This window comes from Physella acuta, unplaced genomic scaffold (assembly GCF_028476545.2).
Source record: "Physella acuta isolate Inbredline_101_S28 unplaced genomic scaffold, ASM2847654v3 ptg000627l, whole genome shotgun sequence".
Lineage (NCBI taxonomy): Eukaryota > Metazoa > Mollusca > Gastropoda > Physidae > Physella > Physella acuta.
This window is the reverse complement of record NW_026732146.1, coordinates 382,016-403,093: the sequence shown is the minus strand read 5'-3', so window position 1 is coordinate 403,093 and position 21,078 is coordinate 382,016. Positions and strand designations below refer to the sequence as shown.

Here is a 21,078-nt window from a genome sequence, read left to right as displayed (position 1 = left end):
TATTATCCCTTAATATGTTGATGTCATTGAAACATAAACTCTACTTCATCTACGCCGTGTGTCTTGTGTGCGAACGGGAAAAGATGATGATCGGTGCCACAAATAATCACAGATGTAGCCATAAGACTAAATCACACATTGAAACTATCTTAATCTAAACACTAACAGCAATACATCAGTTAAAACTCGATATTGCACTACTTTGCTGCCCCCCCCCCCCCCGAACGAAATATAATATAATATAATATATATATATATATATATATATATATATATATATATATATATATATATATATATATATATATATATATATATATATATATATATATATATATATATATATATATATATATATAGATAGATAGATAATTTATGTCTGCCTCCCAACCCACGGACATTTTATTACGCCCCAACGAAAATTTCAAGTGCCCCCCCTCCCCCAGAGTTTCTTCCAGGCATCTCAGAACAAAATGAAAATTATATAGAAAATATATACTTTTAACAGTGTCCCCCGTCCCCCCCCCCCGAAAAAAGTCTACCGCCCCCCCCCCCCCCCCGAAAATTTCAAGTGCCCCCCCCCAGAGAAAAAAGTCTGGAAGAAACACTCCCCCCCCCCCCCGAAGCACGTCTACCGCCACCCCTTAGATCCCAAACGAAATATAGTAATATGTATATACTTTTCAAATGCCCCCTCCCTCCGAGGAAAACAAATTTGAATGATATACTCGACCCGTATCTCCAGAAATACAAGATACGCCCATGCCGCTGAGAAATCAAGTTTCCTAGAAAAAGGTTAGTTCACGGTAACCTGCTGCGTTTTGTGGCAGCGTTAGGAAAAGGAATTAACACAGGCAGATGATTTACACAGGGATTAATGTTAGTAGGGATTAATGCTAGCAGGGATTAAGACAGGCAGAGGATTCACACTGCCAGGTGTTAACTTAAACAGAGACTAGCACAGACAGAGGCTAGTAGAGACAGGCAATTTACATTCTCTTGTAAGTTTTCTATGAATGTAACGCAATGCACTAACCTAAAACAGTGTGAATGATGTTCTTTTTCGATTATTTGATAATGTTTGAAAACATTGTTGCGGTAAACTATCAAATATTTATTTAAATACAATAGTGGCCTAAAAACTATCGGTAAAAGGAAGTAATATGCTATTCGGATCAATATTTTGTATGGTATTTTGAAATTTTTTTGCAACCTAACTTACTGCTGTGATATGCATATATTTAAAACAATAACCCTAGCAATGAGGGACGCGTGGCCTAGTGGTAGAGCGCTAGACTGCTAACAAAAAAGTCTCGAGTTCAAATCCGGGTTCAAGTCAGTATAATGTTACTGAGTTCACCCAGGTATGATTGGTACCTAACTCACGTTGAGCTGGGGATAGTGATGACTACACTATTTCTTCATAAGCCGAGGTCATGGAAACAGGTGAACTCTACTTCACTTGCCCCATAGACCATCAGGTTCGGAAAGAGAACGTATTTGTAGAAATGTTTTTAGACCTATATTTGAAATTTTATTATAGGGGGTCACCCATAAATGACGTCACGCTTTTTTGGACGATTTTTACCCCCCTCTCCCCTCCGTCACACATCGTCACAAAAAGCCAGACCCCCCCCCTAAAATGACGTCACACCTCAGCCTACAACCCCCCCCCCTCAAAATTGCAGTTGAATTTTTCTTAAAACGTCGATAATTTTCCAAAATCTTGTCTGAAATCTCTCAACATAGAGTATTTTAATCAATTCCTATTACAATTTATTTAAACAGTTTTCTAAAACGCGAAATTACGGCTAAAATTCGTTTTCTAACATTGCATTTTTATAATGCAAAAGTGTGACGTCCCACCATCTGAACCCCCCCCCCCCCCCCACCCCCTCATCACACACCGTCACAAAAGTACGGACCCCCCTCCCCCCTACGAATGTGACGTCATTTGTGGACGACCCCATAGGCCTTCGTAAGTAACAAGAAAAGGATAGCATAGGTCTCAAAGATTTTGATGTTTTGTTTTTTATGTTATTTTTTAAAATACAGAAACTACTTTAAAAAATGAATAGGCCTGCTCCTTTCTGGCACCCTGAGAAAAAAGAAGAGAAAAAGAAATCTCGTCCAAGGAAATCTAACTCTCTGCTAGGTAAAGGAAAAATGTTGCAGTTCACTCCCTTGTATACAAAAGCTGGTCTAGTTTCAGTCGGTTGTTGTACATAGCCTGAAAGAGCTAACCAGAGTTTCTTCCAGGCATCTCTTCGGGAGGGGGGGGGGGGAAGAAAGTCTACCCCCCCCCCCCCCGAACGAAATTGAATTAATATAGAAAATATATACTTTTGACAGTGTCCGTCCCCCCGCCTCCCCCCCCCCCCCCCAGAAAGTGTTGTCCGCCTCCCCGAAAATTTCAATTGCACCCCCGGAGAAAAAAGTCTGGAAGAAACACTGGAGCTAACGCTTAACATAGCTGTGGTGAAAGTGATAGCCGGGGTTTCTTTCAGATATTTTCTTCAGACGGGGCAGTTATAACGATTGTTAGAGCAAATTTCCTCCAAATGATGCCCAAGGGTTTGATTTATACTTTAATAGCTGCTCCACACGCTCGCGATGATGATAATGATATAACTTTCTATCTATGCAAACAGCTAATTGACCAGCTAGTGTAGATTAATTATTTAATATTTAAAGAACTTAATACATGAGGTCCATATAGATTAATTCAATGTCTTTTTGTTAACTAATTTTATACAGTCTAAGTCCTATTTTGGTTGTATTTATGTTGACTGTTGTTGTAGAACGAAATGGAATTTATATAGAAAATATATACTTTTAACAGTGTCCACCCCCCCCCCCTGAAAATTTCAAGTGCCCCCCCGACGAGAAAAAAGTCTGAAAGAAACACTGTCTATAGGTCTGCTTCCATGTAGGCCTATATGTCTTAAGTAAAGAACCTGCTTTATACTTACAATATAGGGTACAAAGGTAAAATTGGCTTTAAAAAAACAATCAATGGACGTATCATGTAACAATTTCTTTTCTGGGACAGCCGAATCCCTAGAGCTGGCCCGTGACCTCTACGACCCCTGGTACAAAAGGTTTGCGCCTGTTTACCCTGATCACGAATTTTACCGACCAACGAAACCTTATGGGTCACCATTGTCAAGGTCATCCAGTTGGTCATCGTCTGAGTCTAGCGGTAAATGTTTACTTTTTTGTAAACAATTCTACACGTAAATAGAACATATTATATTGTGTAACTATTTCAGGGGATACAACTGGAAAATTAAACACTAATTATGAAAAAGTTGAATACCTTTTATAATCTCAAATCTAAAGATAAACTACTAATTAATATTATTTAAGCGACACTAAATATTTATTAATTCTTTTAAAACTGTTAGATAGCTTAAAGTTTTATTTAACAATAAATGATTACTAATTAGGCTATTAATTAATCAGATTAGTTTTCTGAAAAATGTATTTAATACAATAAAGACCCAAGCCCAGTGAAGTTAATAATAAAATGAATTTGTTAAAGAATAAATTATTTCAATAAAAAAAAAAAAAAAAAAAAAAAAAAAATGAAAATATTAACTAAAATAACATTTTCGTTTCAGCTCATTACTATAAGATGTATTTATTTTTATTTGCTTTTGCATTTTGAAATGAAAGATTAATGATAGAGAAATGGTTTAACAGATAAAAAGTAATGTAAACTATGGCATTCCCTAACAGCCAGTGATGAAAAAGTAAGTTTTATATATAGGTAAAATAATAGTTCAGTATATAAAACTTTACAAAACTGAGGCAAAAAAAAAAAGAAAAAGAAGAGAGAGAAAAAAAAAAGAAAGAAAAAAAAATATTCATTATAAAAACAACATGGCAAGCATGAATAGCGAGACAGATGATGATGATTATGATTATAGTTCAGAAAACTCTGCAGGAGATAGACTTTCAGACTTAGAAGATGACAGACATTCTGACATAGGTACTGAAGGAAATCCACAAGAACATGTTGAAGAAAAATCTGGAATGGCCAGTGTTGTGGCTAGAATCTTATCTAAAGACATTTCCAAAAGCAATAGAGTGTTGCTTGCAAAGGGAAAGACAAATAAAGAAATATTGAAAGATATATCAGACAGAAAAAGACTAAGGGAAGAAACTAAGGATGGAGATGGCCTTACAAAACCAAAGAAATCAAAAAAGATAGAAAAAAAGAAGTGAATTTTTTAAAGAAGAGAAGAGGAAAATATGGGAATCAATGGGCAGAAAAAAAGCCATCAGTACTTGATAATCCAAGAGAGGTTAGGTTGAGAAAAATTGCCACACAAGGTATGGTTCAGTTATTCAGATCTGTAAATGAACACCAAAAGTTGATGAAAGAAAAGTTATCTTCAGTGGGGCCTTCAGAACGAAAAAAGGACATGGTCATGTCAGAGTTTACAAAAGGAAAATTTCTTGACCGTTTGAAGGGGAAAAGCCCCCAGATTATGGATAATGATGATGAAAAGAAAGGCCAATGGAAAATTTTACAAGATGATTTTATGTTAGGTGCAAAGATGAAAGATTGGGACAAAGATGATAATAGTGATGGAGATGCCAATGAAGAGTCCATGGAAGATGATGATTTATCAGATGATAATTAAGTTTTTTATTAAAACAAAGTAAAAAATAAAAAATAAATGTAAATATTCATTATGTAAAAAAAAAAAAAAAAAAAAAAAAAAAAAAAAAAATTACTTAACGAAGCATTTTATATTTTTATAAAATGTTTCATCTATTACAGGGGTCGGCAACCTTTTGAGCGGGAAGAGCCATAAACTACAATTTACATAAGTTTCCTGTTTGTAAAGAGCCACTAACATTTTTGTTTCAATATTTTGGCATACGATTAGGATTAGATACATACATTTTTTTTTAATATTTGAAATAAATAGCTTTAAATATGAAATAATGTTTATACTTAAAAAACATACTAATATTTCGCACAAAACATATTAAAGTATTTTAGTTAGCTCTGCTATGATAAAATTAGTAATCAAATAATATAATTATATGACTATCCCAATCCACTTTACAAGCCTATAACCTTTTTCTTTCTTTGCGAACACCACTGGCTCGGGAGGTGTCTCCCATAGCCAGGCAGGCCTCAACACGACAAGCACCGACTAACTGGCTTGGGTATCGGTTTGATTACTGTGTATTGGTCACTTCTGTCCTTTGGTTCTCACAGGGCTTATGTTCCACCACACTAACCTGTCAATTGCTTTTTTTTACCTCACCTACTCTCATTGTTCTCTGATGAGTATTTTGATCCTGTTTAAAGCTATTTTTCTTTATAATATTTTAATGAGGTTTTTAGATAATATAAAATAATCATTACAATTTGTGCATGTAGCTGGAGAGCCGCATCTTGACATCAAAAGAGCCGCATGCGGCTCGCGAGCCGCAGGTTGCCGACCCCTGATCTATTATATTGACGTTGGTTCTTACTTCACAATTAATTATGTGTTCAAATTAATTAAATTATGTTTTTAAATTAATTAAAAGCCTATATATTTTAAAAAGATAGAAAAGGTAAGGCCTATTTGATTAATGAACTCATCCTAAACTTCTGTTGATAATTTTAAAAATTTCCATTTCAGCTCCCACCTCACCAACGTCATCCACGGATTTGCCTTTCCAAAGCCGAATTTTCAAATATAATAAATAGATGTAGTTAGAAGATAAGTCCTAATTTCTAAAGTAGTTTAATATAATCTTCACGTATATAATAATATGAAGAGGATAGAGATAGCTTAATATTTTGTTGAATTGTGTTTTTTAGAAAGTTGTAGAATAGTGGTACGTTAAATAACACTGGTTTTTACATATTAAAGTGTTTGTTATTATTTCCAATATTTAAATTGGTGAAATGAATATGTTTACAAAACTTGCTTACAGATTATATCTTCAGTTTATCGTAAACGCAAAGCCATGTTTGTTATTTATTTATAATGAAAATATAGCAAACATTTTTCTATTACATGTAGTGATTTGCAAAATTCATTATAAAAACCGCAGTTTCTATATCATAATGTGTTATATTTTTTGTGTGAGTGTAGAAAGGAGACTGCAGAAATGTGCATTTTACTACATTTTAAAATTGTTTTATTTTTATGAGCCTCCAGTATCGAGGCCATTATATTAATTGTGATTGATATAAAATAGACTGATATAATTTGCCGTATCATTATATAATGATATATCCATACCGGAGATTAACTACGCAGAGGCGTAGCGACCCCTACCGGCGCCCGGGGACAAACTTTCAATTGCCCCCCCCCATATATGTTTTTATATTTATAATTCAAAACTGCAGGAAAATGAGCTTTTAATTTTTTTTCCAACCCATTTTGGCGCCCCTAGGGTCGGCGCCTAATATAATTAAACATATAGGAAGACTAGGTTCAATAAGATAACACAATATTTATTTAAAATAAATGAAATTGTCAAAAGTAGTCATTTAAGGGTTTTTCTTTAGTATTGAAAGATTGTTTAGTAAGTTTTTATTTATGATAGTTATGTTTATTTTATCCAGTTGAAAAGAAAATGGAAATTTAATATACACGTTTACTTTTGCTTTAAGTAAAATATATTAACTTAAAATCAGAATGGGAAAACATCTGCAGTAGAAAATATACATGTGGATTTAAAATATTGGTAACATTACAGGAATTCAGTCCTTTGAAGGACTGTAGTGCAGAGGCGTAGCAACCCTTCCCGGCGCCCGGGGACAAACATTCGATTTGCACCCCCACCTCGAACTTTTCATTTGCACCCCCACCCCTCGAACTTTCGATTTGCACCCCCCCTCGTACTTTCCATTTGCACCCCCCCCCCTCTCAAATTTTCAATTTGGCGCCCCCCTAAGGTCGGCCCCCTCCCCCGCCCCCCCCCCCCCCCGCTGCGCCTCTGCTGTAGTTTAACAATTAGGTCTAGAACATTTTACACTAAAACACATTGACAAACGCTACTTGTAGGCACGCGAGCACCAAGGGCAATATTACACTAGCGGCGCAATCAAATGATTGGTTCTCAGACATGACACTCGCAAACTTAAACTCTCTCTCAGGTGAACAGAATTTGCAAGTTAAAGAGCAATAGGCTTTCAGATAGTCAATGGCATTTTCGTTTTGACAAAGTCCTTGTGACTCCCATAGTTTGCAAATCGGTGCACGATCAGTGCACCCTGACGCGGCGTCTTTGCAGAGCCCGCAGGATTTCTTGCAGTTAGCCTGCACGAACTCATTTTCATAGCAGTAGCCAGCGTTCGCCCAATGCTCACAGAAGTGTTTGTCGTCCTTGCAGTTAGATTCTTTCGTTTCATGATTTCTCTCAGCAGGCGACCCCCCACAGCTGACGGTGGGGTTACGTGGGGTACCCGGACACCAGCACTTGCAATCTTTCCCGACAAAACCTTCCTCCGGACAGACCGGCTTATCCAGGCAGTGGCTGTCGCATTGATACATCATATTGGCTTGTTTGATATCCAGAAAACTCATACTGAACTGATTTCCGATGACCAGTTGATACGAGGAATTCTTTGTTTTGATTGTTATTCTGTTCTCCGGGGACATATAATACGCACCGTAGTGCATAACACTTTGATAGTCGTACGGGACGCTAGTCGACACGACGTCGGGAGGAAATTTAATAAAATTTGGTAACAACTCCTCGGTGATATTTTCCGTGGCGATTTCCACGTGATCGTCACGATCGGGGCGGCTGTGTTCGTGGAAGAAGCCAACAGCGTGACCTATCTCGTGGACGACGATGCCTTTGCGCCTGCAGCCCTCACCTAAGTATACACTTTGGGACCCCCCGCGCATGCCGAGACGGGAGGCGCAACCATCGCCGTCTTCAAATTTCAAAAAATTTGGATCGGATTCCGTGGCTTCCTCCATTGTCAAACATGTGTAGTTTCTCCAATCATTAATCGCGGCCATTATTTCATTTTCCTCAAACTTTTTGAAAACATGTGGCTCTATTTTGAACGGAATTTTTTTGTCTGGCCATATCAGTTTCAACATTAGAACACCTTTCCTCTTATATCTTTTTTCATTTCTTGAATAACCCTGAAAATAAAAGACAAACATATTATCAGTGGCGTAGCGAGGGGGGGGGGGGTGCGGGGGTGCGGACCGCACCGGGTGACACCATTTAGGGGGGGGGGGTGACACCAAGGCAAAAAAATAGCAAAATATATAGAGAAAAACTTGAGGGGGGGGGGGTGCAAATCGAAAACTTGAAAGTTTGTCCCCCGGAAGGGTCGCTACGCCTCTGGGGATGACACCATTAAGTGCCGCACCGGGTGACACCCGACCTCGCTACGCCACTGCATATTATTATTATCTAGTATTATATTATTCTATTATACTATTATCATAGTATTATATCTGAGAACTAATTATTTCGACAAACATTAATCTAAACCTCAATCTGGAGTATTTTTAAAAAATGTTACACGATGTTCAAACCAGGATGACACCGTGGTCTAGCGGCGGAGCGAAGGATTGCTAACAAAAGACTCAAGTTCGGATGCCAGAGCAGATGAAGCAGCCCATCTAGTAAATTGTACTCCAAAAATCAGAACTGCTGCCTTCAGAGGCGTAGCGACCCTTCCCGGCACCCGGGGACAAATTTTCAATTTGGCGCCCCGTTCGGGATCAACCTTTCAATTTTCTATTTGCACCCCCCCCCCGCCTCGAACTTTCAATTTGCACCCCCCCCTCATATATTTTTTATATTTATAAAGCAAAAATGCAGCTAAAATGAGATTTTAATTTGTTTTTCCAACCCATTTTGGCGCCCCCTAAGGTCGGCGCCCGGGGACATGTTTACCCCCCTGCCCCCCCCCCCCCCCCTTCGCTACGCCTCTGGCTGTCTTGTAGTTTGCTCTCCAAAATTGTAGTCAACTGGCCATAAAACGGATACCAGGTCAGATACTCTTTAGAGCTGGGTGGGCTATGGGAGGTCCGACGTAATACGAACACACATTTTTTAGCTTGCAATTCTGCGAAGCTCCGCCGTCCAATGCAATAATAAAGCACCGCACTATTAGATCAAACAACAACATCCGAATTTCACCGAGGAACAATTAAATGTGTAGGGGTCGGTGAATACCGAAAATTTTCGAGTTCGAACCTTCGGGCAGATGAGGCTCGATATCTGGGGAAAGCAACTCTTCTAAGAGAGACAACTCCAAAATCAAGCAACGGCTGCCTTTTAGTTTGTTCTTGGTTGGACAAAGGCTATGGAAGCAAATCCAAAACAGAAAAGCAGGCTGAAATTGCAGTCAACGGTCTAAACGGCTCATACCCAGTTGACACGTATACTTTTTGGGTTGGATGGAACTACTTCAAAAACTAAAATTAAGATCAAAGAAAAAAAAATAATGAACTGTGTTACCCGCAGGACGTTCCATTCCTCGTCTGTCAGTATCATGTCCAGTTCGCGGATCTCTTCTACTCTGCTTCTGAGCCATGGGTATCTCCCGTGTCTAGCTGCAGCGATCATTTGGTCGATGGACATACCGGACGTATGTGGTGAGACCAACAGAACCTTAGACATCATCACATCAAGAGTTAACTACATCATCACAACAAGAGTTAACTAGGCCAACACGATGGTCGATGGACAAACTGGACGTATGTGGTGAGGCCAAAAGAACCTTAGACATCATCACAACAAGAGTTAACTAGGCCAACACGATGGTCGATGGAATAGACGTATGTGGTGAGACCAAAAGAACCTTAGACATCATCACATCAAGAGTTAACTAGGCCAACACGATGGTCGATGGAATAGACGTATGTGGTGAGACCAAAAGAACCTTAGACATCATCACATCAAGAGTTAACTACATCATCACAACAAGAGTTAACTAGGCCGACACGATGGTCGATGGAATGGACGTATGATGTGAGACCAAAAGAACCTTAGACATCATCACATCAAGAGTTAACTACATCATCACAACAAGAGTTAACTAGGCCAACACGATGGTCGATGGAATGGACGTATGGTGTGAGACCAACAGAACCTTAGACATCATCACAACAAGAGTTAACTACATCATCACAACAAGAGTTAACTACATCGTCACAACAAGAGTTAGCATGGCCAACACAATAAGAGAATTAGCATGAAGTATTATCGGTAAATACACGTTAAACATGGTCGAACAGCTCAAACTAACCAACTTTTATCATGGATCAGACTACTTAAACATAAGTAGATATAAAGATAAGATAATCTTTTCGGAACTGACTGTCAATATGGCAGGTCAAGTAGAGTTCACCTGTTTCCGAAATTAGGCATATATATGGATAGTGTAGCCAGTTCTTTGTGCAGCTGTCTTTACTTTACCTTACTTGTGTCAGGCACCCATTAGAGCTGGGTGGACTAAGGGAAGTACTGTAGACCCGAACACGGGTATTTTCGGTTAGTAGTCGAGGGCTCTGCCGACCGACCACGCCTTCTGATTGTCAGCAAAGTTAGTAGGAATATACACCTTGATACTTGAATGTGGGTATGACTAATCAAAAAACAACTGCACATTAAGAAATAAATATATTTGGGTTTGACTAATTAAACAATGTCTGCAAATTATCTTATAATAGAGACATGTATGTGGGTATGACAAAACAACAAGCAGGTAAATAGTAATTACCACATAGACACTAGTGGGAGGTTATGTTTAGCCAACAGACACCTACCACTATTACAGCTGCCAAAGCTTGCCAGTATCCTCTTCTGCTCATTTTGACGTGGGAACGTTTCTATATTTAGACTTGATAAGGTCCTAATCTATTTGAGATATGGAGGCCTCCATAAGTCGAGATATTATATGTCATTGACAAATATTAATTGATTTGGCACTTACATTTAACATGTGAACTTATTGAGGCCGCATATTCAGTGGCGCAGGCAAGGGGGGGGGGGGGGTTAGGGGGGAGTTGTAACCCCTCCCATGGACCCTCACTCCTATAAATATAGCCTATGTATATATATATATATATATATATATATATATATATATATATATATATATATATATATATATATATATAATTGTATACATATGGAAAAAAATTTGAACCCCTCCCATGACCCATTCCTGGCTATGCCACTGCGCATATTTCAAATAATTAAGAAGTATAGAGATAAGAAATTGAAATAGTTATCTTTATCTTAAAAATAATTTTAAAATTATAATAACATTTAAAAATAAAATACTTAAAAAAAACTTTTTAAAAAACCACGTTTTTCTTGTGGACTAAAAAGTAGAAAATAAATTTTTCTTTTGTGCTTCCTCGAGCTGTGCAGGTTCTTGTGATGACTGACAAAAAACGTGGGTACGTTCACCATCAAATTTCCCGACCCATCTGCCCGACCCACGTTTTTTGTCAGTCATCACAAGAACCTGCACAGCTCGAGGAAGCACAAAAGAAAAATTTATTTTCTACTTTTTAGTCCACAAGAAAAACGTGGTTTTTTAAAAAGTTTTTTTTAAGTATTTTATTTTCTCCTTTTTAGTCCGTTGCTACACATGAAAAACGTGGTTTTTAAAAAAGTTTTTTATATAGTTTATTTTCTACTTAATCTAATGACTTGATTAAGTATGACTTGACTAAGTGTTTATAAATACACGGACTAAAAAATCTTGAGCGACCAGGATTCGAACCTGGGTTGTCGCGGCCACAACGCGAAGTACTAACCACTATACGATCACGGCCAGCGCGCTCACATCGATTGGGGCCCAAGTAACTGTGTGAATAAGCCTCCAGTCTTGTCGGTATCTTTAGAAATCATGTCCTCAATTTTATGGTCCTTGGGGCGTAATTAAATTAAGCTAATTACGGTCTCTAATTGCTAGTTTTTATGATTACATCTGAAATTGTTAGGCGAAAGTAGCCTGTATGCCAAATTTCAGATCTGTAGAGCAATCAGAAGTGGGCTAATTTTCGATGTCAATTTTAACAACAAACAAACAAATCCACAAACGCGAAGCTGAGTTAAGAAAAACGTGTTAATAATAAAGTGTCTCGCAAGAGGTGACTAGTCTTATGAACTTCATCGAACACAAAACTCTATAAATAAAACACAATAAATTCAAGTACGTTCATTCTTTACAACATAATTATTTAGGGCTCGAGTTATTGCGCCTTTCTGTGTAACATGCAACTAATGCAATTAAGAAATTCTTCAATCATAACTATCAAGCATTGCATTTATGGCCACTGAATGTGCTTCCTGTTTTGTCTTTGACAAAGATTTTGGACTTTTCAAACATCTCTAGTCTAGATCTAGATCAAAATCTTTAAAAAGTTTACCTTTTAAATTAGTTTTTGTTTTTTAAGCCATTAGAAACAATGAGAATGTCACAGACAAATTAGATTTGAGCTCCATTCTACAAATAATTGTATGAACAAGATGTATCATCTATAATCATATAAGGTTACTTTGAATGCTAAACGTCTAGTAATTATCTTCATACGTTAAATCACTATAAACATCTTTTATGGCGCGTCTTCCTACAAAGTCACCCTTACACGATTTCGCACATTTTAGTGCGAAACTATCAGCTGCAAGTGCGCACATCGTACAGCCATATTTAAGTTGGTATACAGGCCAAAGAGTAATTAGTTGCACGACCTAAATTTCGAGAGTCATTAACAAATAATTATATTTAAGGTCAATTAAGCGTGAAATCAACAAGCCAATTAAGTGCGAATAGTTGCAGTGGATTCACGTCAAACTAAAAATAGGTTCTTTTTAATAACATTATGATCGTACCCCTCGCGTGACCGGTACAGCGAAGAGCTACCGTAGTTCTATCGATTTCTTTCAGTCATAGCTACATACACCTTGAGAGAAACATGTTGGGATTGTAGAAATGTTTTAAATTATGTAGCACTAATGTTTTAGGCTGGATTGAGTTTTGTTCTAACATTTAAAAATAAATCTCCAACGGCTTTTTAAAAATAGGTTAACAACGTTATATGGGACGGAGTGGTCTAGCGGTAGAGAGCTGGACTGCTAACCCGTATAGCTTTATACCCCTTAAGAGAAACATAGTTGGGATTGTAGAAATGTTTTAAATTATGTAGCACTAATATTTTAGGCTGGATAGAGTTATGTTCTAACATATAAAAATAAATCTCCAACGGCTTTTTAAAAATAGGTTAACAACGTTATATGGGACGGAGTGGTCTAGCGGTAGAGAGCTGGACTGCTAACCCGTAAGTCTCGTAACCCGTAACTCAGTAGACTGTCCCTGAGTCCACCCAACTCTGATGGGTACCTAACTCACGTTAGGAAAAGTAAAGGCGGCTGGGCATAGTGCTGACCACTCTATCTCCTCATATGCCGAAACAAGTGAGATCTACTTCACTTGCCACATAGACCGTCAGGTTTGAAAGGGAAACTTTACTTTTAACAACGTTATCCATATAGTTACATAAGCTGACAGCAGAAAGTTACGTACACACACTTTTTCAAAACAAACGGATGCGCACAAACGCACACACCTACCATTCATACCAATGAATAACAAACACAATAAATGTTCTTGTCCTTTATTACATTTATTAAATTTAACAAGCGAAAACATTGTGGATTTAATGACAAATTTAAAACGTTATTTCGTTAAACTATTAGGAGTTTCCTTTAAAGAAAAGCAATACAAGCTTCTGTTACATTTTTGTTACTATACAATCACAAGGCTCATGGTAGATAAACCGTAAAGTCCCGAGTTCGAACCCCGGGCATATGAGGCGTTTAATGTATGTGTCTGAGTTTACTTGAAGCAATATAATCTACTATGCTATGCTTTTGTAGGATTATTGTTTTCTGACTACATAATGAAAAGCAATAGGATCGGCGTGTTTGGGTCGGTATAGTTAATGTTTGCTTAACTGATATACCAAAGTTCGAACCCCCGGCATGGTGAGGCTAATTAGCTTGGGCCAGCAACCCATCTATGGGGCATAACACGCCTAAATCAAACAACTGCTGACTTGTAGTTTTTTTTTCTTTGATGGACAGAGGTCAATGAAGCAAATCCAGAAAGAAAAGCAGGCTGTAATCGGAGTCAATGGTCTATTTGGCGTAAAAAAAGTTGAGACGTAATACGTAATTGTGTTGAAAGAAAGCGCGTCAAACAATACAATTAAGAACGAAGAAGAAAAGAGCCGATCTCTTCCAAGAGTTTCTTCCAGGCATCACTTCGGAGGGAGTATACCGCCCCCCCCCCACCCCCTTGTCGGGATCGTCAATATGTTCTTAAAATACTTTTAACTCTAATTAACCATTTATTGAACTGGCAAAAAACATTTATTCTTTATATCTTGCACTTTTTGTGTGTCTTGATGTCACTCCCCCCATCTAAATGGTCCCCCCCCCCGCCCCCCGCATCGCTATGACTCAACTTACGTCTACTGTATAACCGCGGAAAATACGGACTCAAAATGACTTATTTGAGAACCACTGTCTACGTAATAACATGACACCGTAAAGGAAAATTTAGTGACCTCAAGCTTAGCTTAAACGCATGACTGAACAATGACGCCATTGATTACGTCAACAAATCGTCTGATTTGAGTCGTATGTTTGGCTAAGGTTGAATAAATCGTATGATAACTATTGATCGCTTTACTGCCCATTGCTGTAAAGCTTTACATTGATCACTTACATTGATCATTTACACACCATTTACGTTGAGCACTTACATACTCTTTACATTGTTCACCAACCTGCCATTACTGTGCATGTTCCCTATTCAGCTAAAATGTAGACCCTCCTACATAAAAACTTAGCTTTGTGGAATTTTTTTTCTTCTTCTCTGTTTAGACTACCAACCACGTCACTAAAACATCCTAACTGAGCATGTGGCCAAGGTACCCAAGTGGTGAGCACTTACTATCACAAATGCATGTGTCATTTGAGTGCAGCCACAATGTTGTAAGTTAACAACCCATACCATAATAGGGTAAAATACTTTACAGCTGATAGCTTGTTCGTTTATCTGTGTCTGTATCGGTGAATAATGAGTTTTAACATAGTTATTTGTCTGTATTTGTTTTTAGTGTATAATTTGACCGATTTGGTCATTTAATTGCGTGCTTTTGAGCAAATTGGACTCGAGTCCCCTATAATGTCTATGTCTTTGAGTATACACCGCTGATGGGTACTCACGTTAAAGAAAGAAAAGGCGGCTTGGCATAATGCCGACCTCAGTTCTTACGTAAATGCGATTGATATCATTTATTTTAATAGCCTGAACAAAATATTTATACAACATTACTCAATTAAAAGACTTATAAAGTCTTTTCACAAAAAAACCACAGAGATTAAATGTTTAATAAACTGAACTGTTGGTAATGCTTATTTCAACCTTTTTTTTATATCTTAGAGTATAACATAATAATGCAGTTAATGAATCATAACAAGTAATTTGCATTTTATAATATATTTATAAAAATTAAGGTTCATTTCAATGTAATAAATGATTAATTAAAATCAAGTATTTATTTATACCGTGAACACGTTTATTTAAGTTTCACGTAAAATGTTCACACTTGTTTATTTATTCATGTTTGTTCTATTTCTGGTATAGGCAACGGTTGTTAACTTGTTCCATAGAACACCAGGTCAATGCCAAGTGTTCTATAGCCCGTACTTGGTCGGGTCGCACAGCTAGTACGGTAAAGACGTATACGTCCCCTGCAGCGCTAGATACACCCTGTAGGTTTTAGTGATTGAGGTCATTAGATACGATCGATTTGATTAAATGAACGGTAATTTTTAATGAGCTTTGGCATTGGCAAGGGTGGTATAAGCGAGTAGGTCTAGTCTGGATCCAAATAGACTAGGACTGAGATCTTGGATATGTCTCTTGGTTTTGGTTGATGTTATTGTCTTTTTTGTGTAGGTACAGTATTACTTGAGTTTGGAGGAAATTAAATAAAAAAATAATAATACAACAAACAAACTATAATACTTTCTTGGATTGTTATAAATTAATTAGTTTATTTGTTTTATAGTTCACAGTAATTTGTGTTAATTACAATATTCAATCTGGATTATCTGAAATTAGGAAATATTTTATGGCGATTACAATTGTGAGTATATAGGCATATATATATATATATATATATATATATATATATATATATATATATATATATATATATAAATATATATATATATATATATATATATATATATATATATATATATATATATATATATATATATATATATATATATATATATATATATATATAACTATTTAATTATTTAAAAAAAAAATTAAAAAATGATCATACATGTTTAAGTAAGATTTAAGGTGTTTTATTACCATAGGCTGTGGACTAATTGGCTGATGCTACCCTACATCACCAGCTGAGGAGAGATTGTTTTAAAATGTTCTACAAGCTAATTGTATTCTTCTTATATGGTGAGCTATTTCATGTTAGTCTAAATTCATTTAATATTTTTTTTTAATCTTTACTTTGTAAGTACAATCACGAAAAAACATGTCTCAAATCCTTTCAAATAAATTTCTAATGATTATAATATTAATGATCCTATATATTTTGCCTTTTGAAGAAAACGAAAAGAAACAAGCGCTAGGTAGTTTCATGACTTTTGTAACTAGCATTAATCAAACAAATCTAGTTTTGAATTGTCTGTAGTAGTACTAGACCTATAGGCACAGTCATTATTTTATTTCAAAGTTATTAATAAATATTTTTCCTTTTTAGCAACGTTTGTTGAAAATTTACATGAAATCAAATGTTTTTTTAATGTTCTGCTACGTTTAAAAGACGAATTAATTAATGTAAAGAAATAATGTAATCCGTAAAGCTCTTTATTAATCTTTATTCAAGATCCAGACCCTTCAATAAAACTTAAAATCAAAATTAGAAAAAGATAAAAACAACAAATAAAAAAAAAACAAACGCAAAAACAAAAATTTAAACAAACCATTATTAAATTTTAAATTATATACTATCTACTGTAAAGTCATAACTGACACGTTAACCAAATAGGCGTAGAATTATTATTTTATATTTTTCTTTATGCTAATATTATCATAGGGACGTTTCACCTCTCAACAACGTCCATGTAAAACTCATCGAGAAACAGAAGGACACAATAGTCAAGCTTTTAATAGTTGACCATCAACATTGAAACGTTGTGTTAGAAGTTATTTTACATCACATGTAACACAACTCAAAACAAAACAAGAGTATTAACACTGATTCTATGACTAAGCAATAACCGATCCTAAAACTGTACTTAAAAGCACGAATCATAAACAAACATTTATTAAATGTCTACCGAACATAAGCCAATATCCCCCCCCCCCTGGGGTCACAATACAGCGAAACTTCCGAACTCCCTCATGTTGACGTCGCATTGCTCCAACTCGTGTTAAACCATAATTCTAAGATGTGTGTACAATTAGAACAATACAAACAACCCACCTCGTGTTATATAGACCCCCGATCCCTGACTATATATCAAGGCATGACTTACTGCTTCATGCACCTTGCGTAATGAAAAAACTAAATTACACAAACCCTATTAACTGTAGTACATTTTAATCTAATACATTATGTTATATATATGTTTTACATATATGTTTTACATGAAAACTCCTATTTTTAATTACCTCACCATAGACTTACATTTCAACGATTTGGTTTTTGTGGTCATTTTACGTTTTTTTAAAATATATTATAATGAAAATTATAAAAGAGTAAAATTAAAAATGCTATTTTATTTCAGTTTTATATACATTCAAACATTTCCAATCAAATAGACGAAAAAAAAACAAAACAACAAAGGCTTTACGTTAAATAAAGAAAACACGATTTTACAAGTTTGGTTGAATTAGTCAAAATACAGCTCATTTCATAGAAATTTTCAACAACACATAATTACTAGATGCTGCATGATTCAATCAGTTGGATTGTTCAATATCACTACATTTTATACAAAACACATTTTATAAATGTGAAATTAAAGTTAAAACTAATCTTTATTTCCATATATTGTTAATTTTAATTAGCTAAATATAACGCAGATTTTTTTTTCATTTTTCCAAAAACCTCACCTCCACCCCCTCTCCTTGATTCATTACACAACTCCTAATTCCAGTCTCACCACTCCCTTAGATACCGTAACGTTATTCCTTGATGACTCGTCATAAGCGCGTCAAAACTTAAAATTTTTAACAACCTTGCCAAAATTGAATCATTTTCAATAACATTAATTACCCTTGCCCCCAAATGTAATAATTAAGTGGGCCTCTTTACCTCTAAAACTAGTTCTTCAACAATTATTGAAGTCTGGGTACCAAGAAGAACATAATTATCATCCAGTGGCGTAGGCGGTGGGGGGGGGGGGGGGAGGGGGTTAGGGGGGGGGGGTCATAACCCACCCCCATTGACCCGTCGGTATACATATAAAGTATGAGGGGGGGGGGGGGTGGAAATCGAAAGTTTGAGAGGGGGGGGGGGTGCAAATCGGAAGTTTGAGGGGGGGGGGGGGTGCAAATTGAAGTTTGAGAGGGGGGGGTGCAAATCGAAAGTTTTTCCCCGGGTAAAAATTGGAACCCCCCCCCCCCCCATTGAGACGATCCTGGCTACGCCACTGTTATCATCAAATGAGAACCACATTAGCTTAACATTGTTTTTATACCATGTGAATAGACTTATACGTCGAACTATAGATCCTACAAACCTATTTCCCAATCTCATAATATTAGTATTGATTAAAATGTCGAGCAACTAGGCTTAGCTATATAACACGAAAACAAGCCTAGCCAGCCCATAGAAATACACACATACTTGAGCACGTTCGTCATTCATTTAAATCTGACACGAAATATTTGCACCGTGAAATATTAGCACATGACAGTGCGCAATAGCTTGACGCTTGAATGTAGCGAGTGTTGAAAGAAGACTTTTATTCTGAACGAGGATAATTAGATAAGCTCCAATGAGCTGAGGCATAACATTTTGAATGGGACTTGGGTGATATTTTTATACCTGAAGAACACGATGTTTATTTGACAGGTTTTATATTATTTAACACGTATGCAAAGTGGGCTACGTTACGTCCATATGTTATTATTTTAATTTTTTTTAGCGCAATTTCAAAAAATGAAAAATTGCGTTTAATAATGCGTCATTTCTGGATGTATGGATGTATGGATGTATGGATGTATGGATGTATGGATGGATGGATGGATGGATGGATGGATGGATGGATGGATGGATGGATGGATGGATGGATGGATGGATGGATGGATGGATGGATGGATGGATGGATGGATGTGTGTCCGCAGCTTTAAGTGGTATCTCCTCCTCAACGAAGCAATATCGAGGACTAGTTCCAAAGCAAAAATGTTAAGAGGGTTCCGAGGATGATTGTGGGCCAAAAAAATTCCCGGAATTCCTTCCTGGATTTCCCGGAAAAGCCAAAAAACCTCGAACAAATGCAGTTTTTGCTCCATATCTCGGCAACCAGACCACTTAGCGACTTGAAACATTTACCAATCGATTCCTGCCATAGTTTAAACCAATATTGCCGAAGAAAGTTTTCAAAAATATCCTTTCGTTCGGTCACACATTTTTTAAAATATATTTTAAACTGAGCGTCTTGTAGGCCTAGTTTAAATTTTAAACTGAGCATCGTGTAGGTTTTTAGCGCAAAGCGCTGAGGTTCGAAAGGATTTTACCATAGCGAATGAGCGGAGGTTAGAAAGGATTTTTACATAGGTCTGTGAATTCTAAAAAAATAATTAAGGAAATTGCGCTTAAATTGTCACTAGACTTTTTATTACCTTGTCTTAAACATTACTTCTTATAGAAATAATAAGCATGTACATTTTTTTTTCAAATACATCGTTTCTACTAAAAAGAAGACAGTTAAAAAAAACATAAAATAAAAATGTCAGTACTTGACAAAAGCTACAATGAGAGCTAAAATGAGAGGTAGATTGAATAATCTTATCTATTCAAAATCTGATTGACTTGACGTAATAATTTTTACTCCTTGTGAGACAGCTCCAAAATCAAACTACTGCTGCCTTGTAGCAGGCTGAAATCGGAGTCAATGGCCTCAATGGCGCATAATGAGTTGACACGTATCCTTAATTGTGATGGAGGCTTGGTCGAGTTGGCAAAAAGCCCATGGTTGATAAATTCGAAAAAAAAGTCTCGAGTTCAAACCTTCTGGCAGGTAAAGCTCGATTCCTTCAAACACTAAAAATTAAGAACGAAAAAGAAGACTCCTTGTTAAGCATACGGCCTCGATCATAACCTATTTTTCCTGTCCTGGCTGTTGATTTTGCAACCTCCCAAGACATGTATGCTGTCGTCAGTTCTTCAAGCTGACCCTCTCAAGGTCTGTCGTAGGAGCCCTCTCATTCGCCTTCCCTAAAGTAGGGGCTTTTTTTGTCCCTCCCACATCTTCCTTCTTTTTTGTAGTGTCATAAGCTCATGCTTAGTCCATCTCCATAGGTCTATAATCGGCAATTTGTCCTGCCACCTTAATTTCAGAATCTGAGACATTTGTCCTTGAATGCCCGTATTTTGTTTATACCAACTCTCCATGAGTCTGGTGTTTTTAACATTGTTAGTGGTTCAAAATCTGATGGATTAGGATAAATAATACTGTGTATTTATTCATGTGGTAAATGTTTAACGTTTTAGAAAAATATTTTAAATTATTTAAATACTTTCATGCATTATACGGTGTTTGTTTCTTGCTTTATTCAGTGGGTTTATCAAATTAACACACGAGTTTGTTCCAATTGAAGGAAAAATTTCCACATTATCTATATATATAATTCTCTTCTTGGATACCCTAGAAAACACAAAGCTGTAAGCGCGCCTAGTAGACCCTTTTCTTTCTCTCTAGGCATATCCATACCACCCCCACTCCGCATGGTCTGGTGAGCTGTGGTTCACGCTAAATGTTTACAATCTGGGAGCAAGGGATCCGAATTCG

The 21,078-nt window shown here is 36.6% G+C and overlaps 2 protein-coding genes and 1 pseudogene across 2 annotated transcripts; 2 read left to right on the top strand and 1 right to left on the bottom strand.

Annotated features, from left to right (window-relative positions):
* The first annotated feature begins 780 nt into the window (after positions 1-780).
* Positions 781-6,053, top strand: LOC131948171 (uncharacterized). The gene is made up of 4 exons (XM_059309706.1): positions 781-1,001; positions 2,056-2,155; positions 3,053-3,202; positions 5,652-6,053. The coding sequence occupies exons 2-4, from the start codon at positions 2,071-2,073 to the stop codon at positions 5,717-5,719; spliced, it is 303 nt and encodes a 100-aa protein (XP_059165689.1). The 5' UTR covers positions 781-1,001; positions 2,056-2,070; the 3' UTR covers positions 5,720-6,053.
* On the top strand, positions 3,884-4,652 carry LOC131948170 (RRP15-like protein; annotated as a pseudogene).
* Positions 6,054-6,960: 907 nt separating the features above from the next.
* LOC131948174 (zinc metalloproteinase nas-13) lies at positions 6,961-12,559 on the bottom strand. Its single transcript, XM_059309707.1, has 4 exons — positions 12,384-12,559; positions 10,767-10,857; positions 9,457-9,609; positions 6,961-8,123 (listed from the first exon to the last, which is right to left on the bottom strand). Exons 2-4 carry the CDS (start codon positions 10,809-10,811, stop codon positions 6,999-7,001), a joined length of 1,323 nt encoding a protein of 440 aa, XP_059165690.1. The 5' UTR covers positions 10,812-10,857; positions 12,384-12,559; the 3' UTR covers positions 6,961-6,998.
* Between the last annotated feature and the right edge of the window lie 8,519 nt (positions 12,560-21,078).

Excerpts from the sequence above, each read along its gene's own strand:
- LOC131948171 (XM_059309706.1), top strand. The coding sequence starts at position 2,071 with ATGAATAGGCCTGCTCCTTTCTGGCACCCTGAGAAAAAAGAAGAGAAA. Across the intron at positions 2,156-3,052 it reads GAAATCTAACTCTCTGCTAG|CCGAATCCCTAGAGCTGGCC; the intron begins GTAAAGGAAAAA and ends TTTCTGGGACAG. Across the intron at positions 3,203-5,651 it reads GTCATCGTCTGAGTCTAGCG|CTCCCACCTCACCAACGTCA; the intron begins GTAAATGTTTAC and ends TTTCCATTTCAG.
- LOC131948174 (XM_059309707.1), bottom strand. The coding sequence starts at position 10,811 with ATGAGCAGAAGAGGATACTGGCAAGCTTTGGCAGCTGTAATAGTG. Across the intron at positions 9,610-10,766 it reads CTTTGGCAGCTGTAATAGTG|GTTCTGTTGGTCTCACCACA; the intron begins GTAGGTGTCTGT and ends ATGATGTCTAAG. Across the intron at positions 8,124-9,456 it reads AGGAATGGAACGTCCTGCGG|GGTTATTCAAGAAATGAAAA; the intron begins GTAACACAGTTC and ends TTTTATTTTCAG.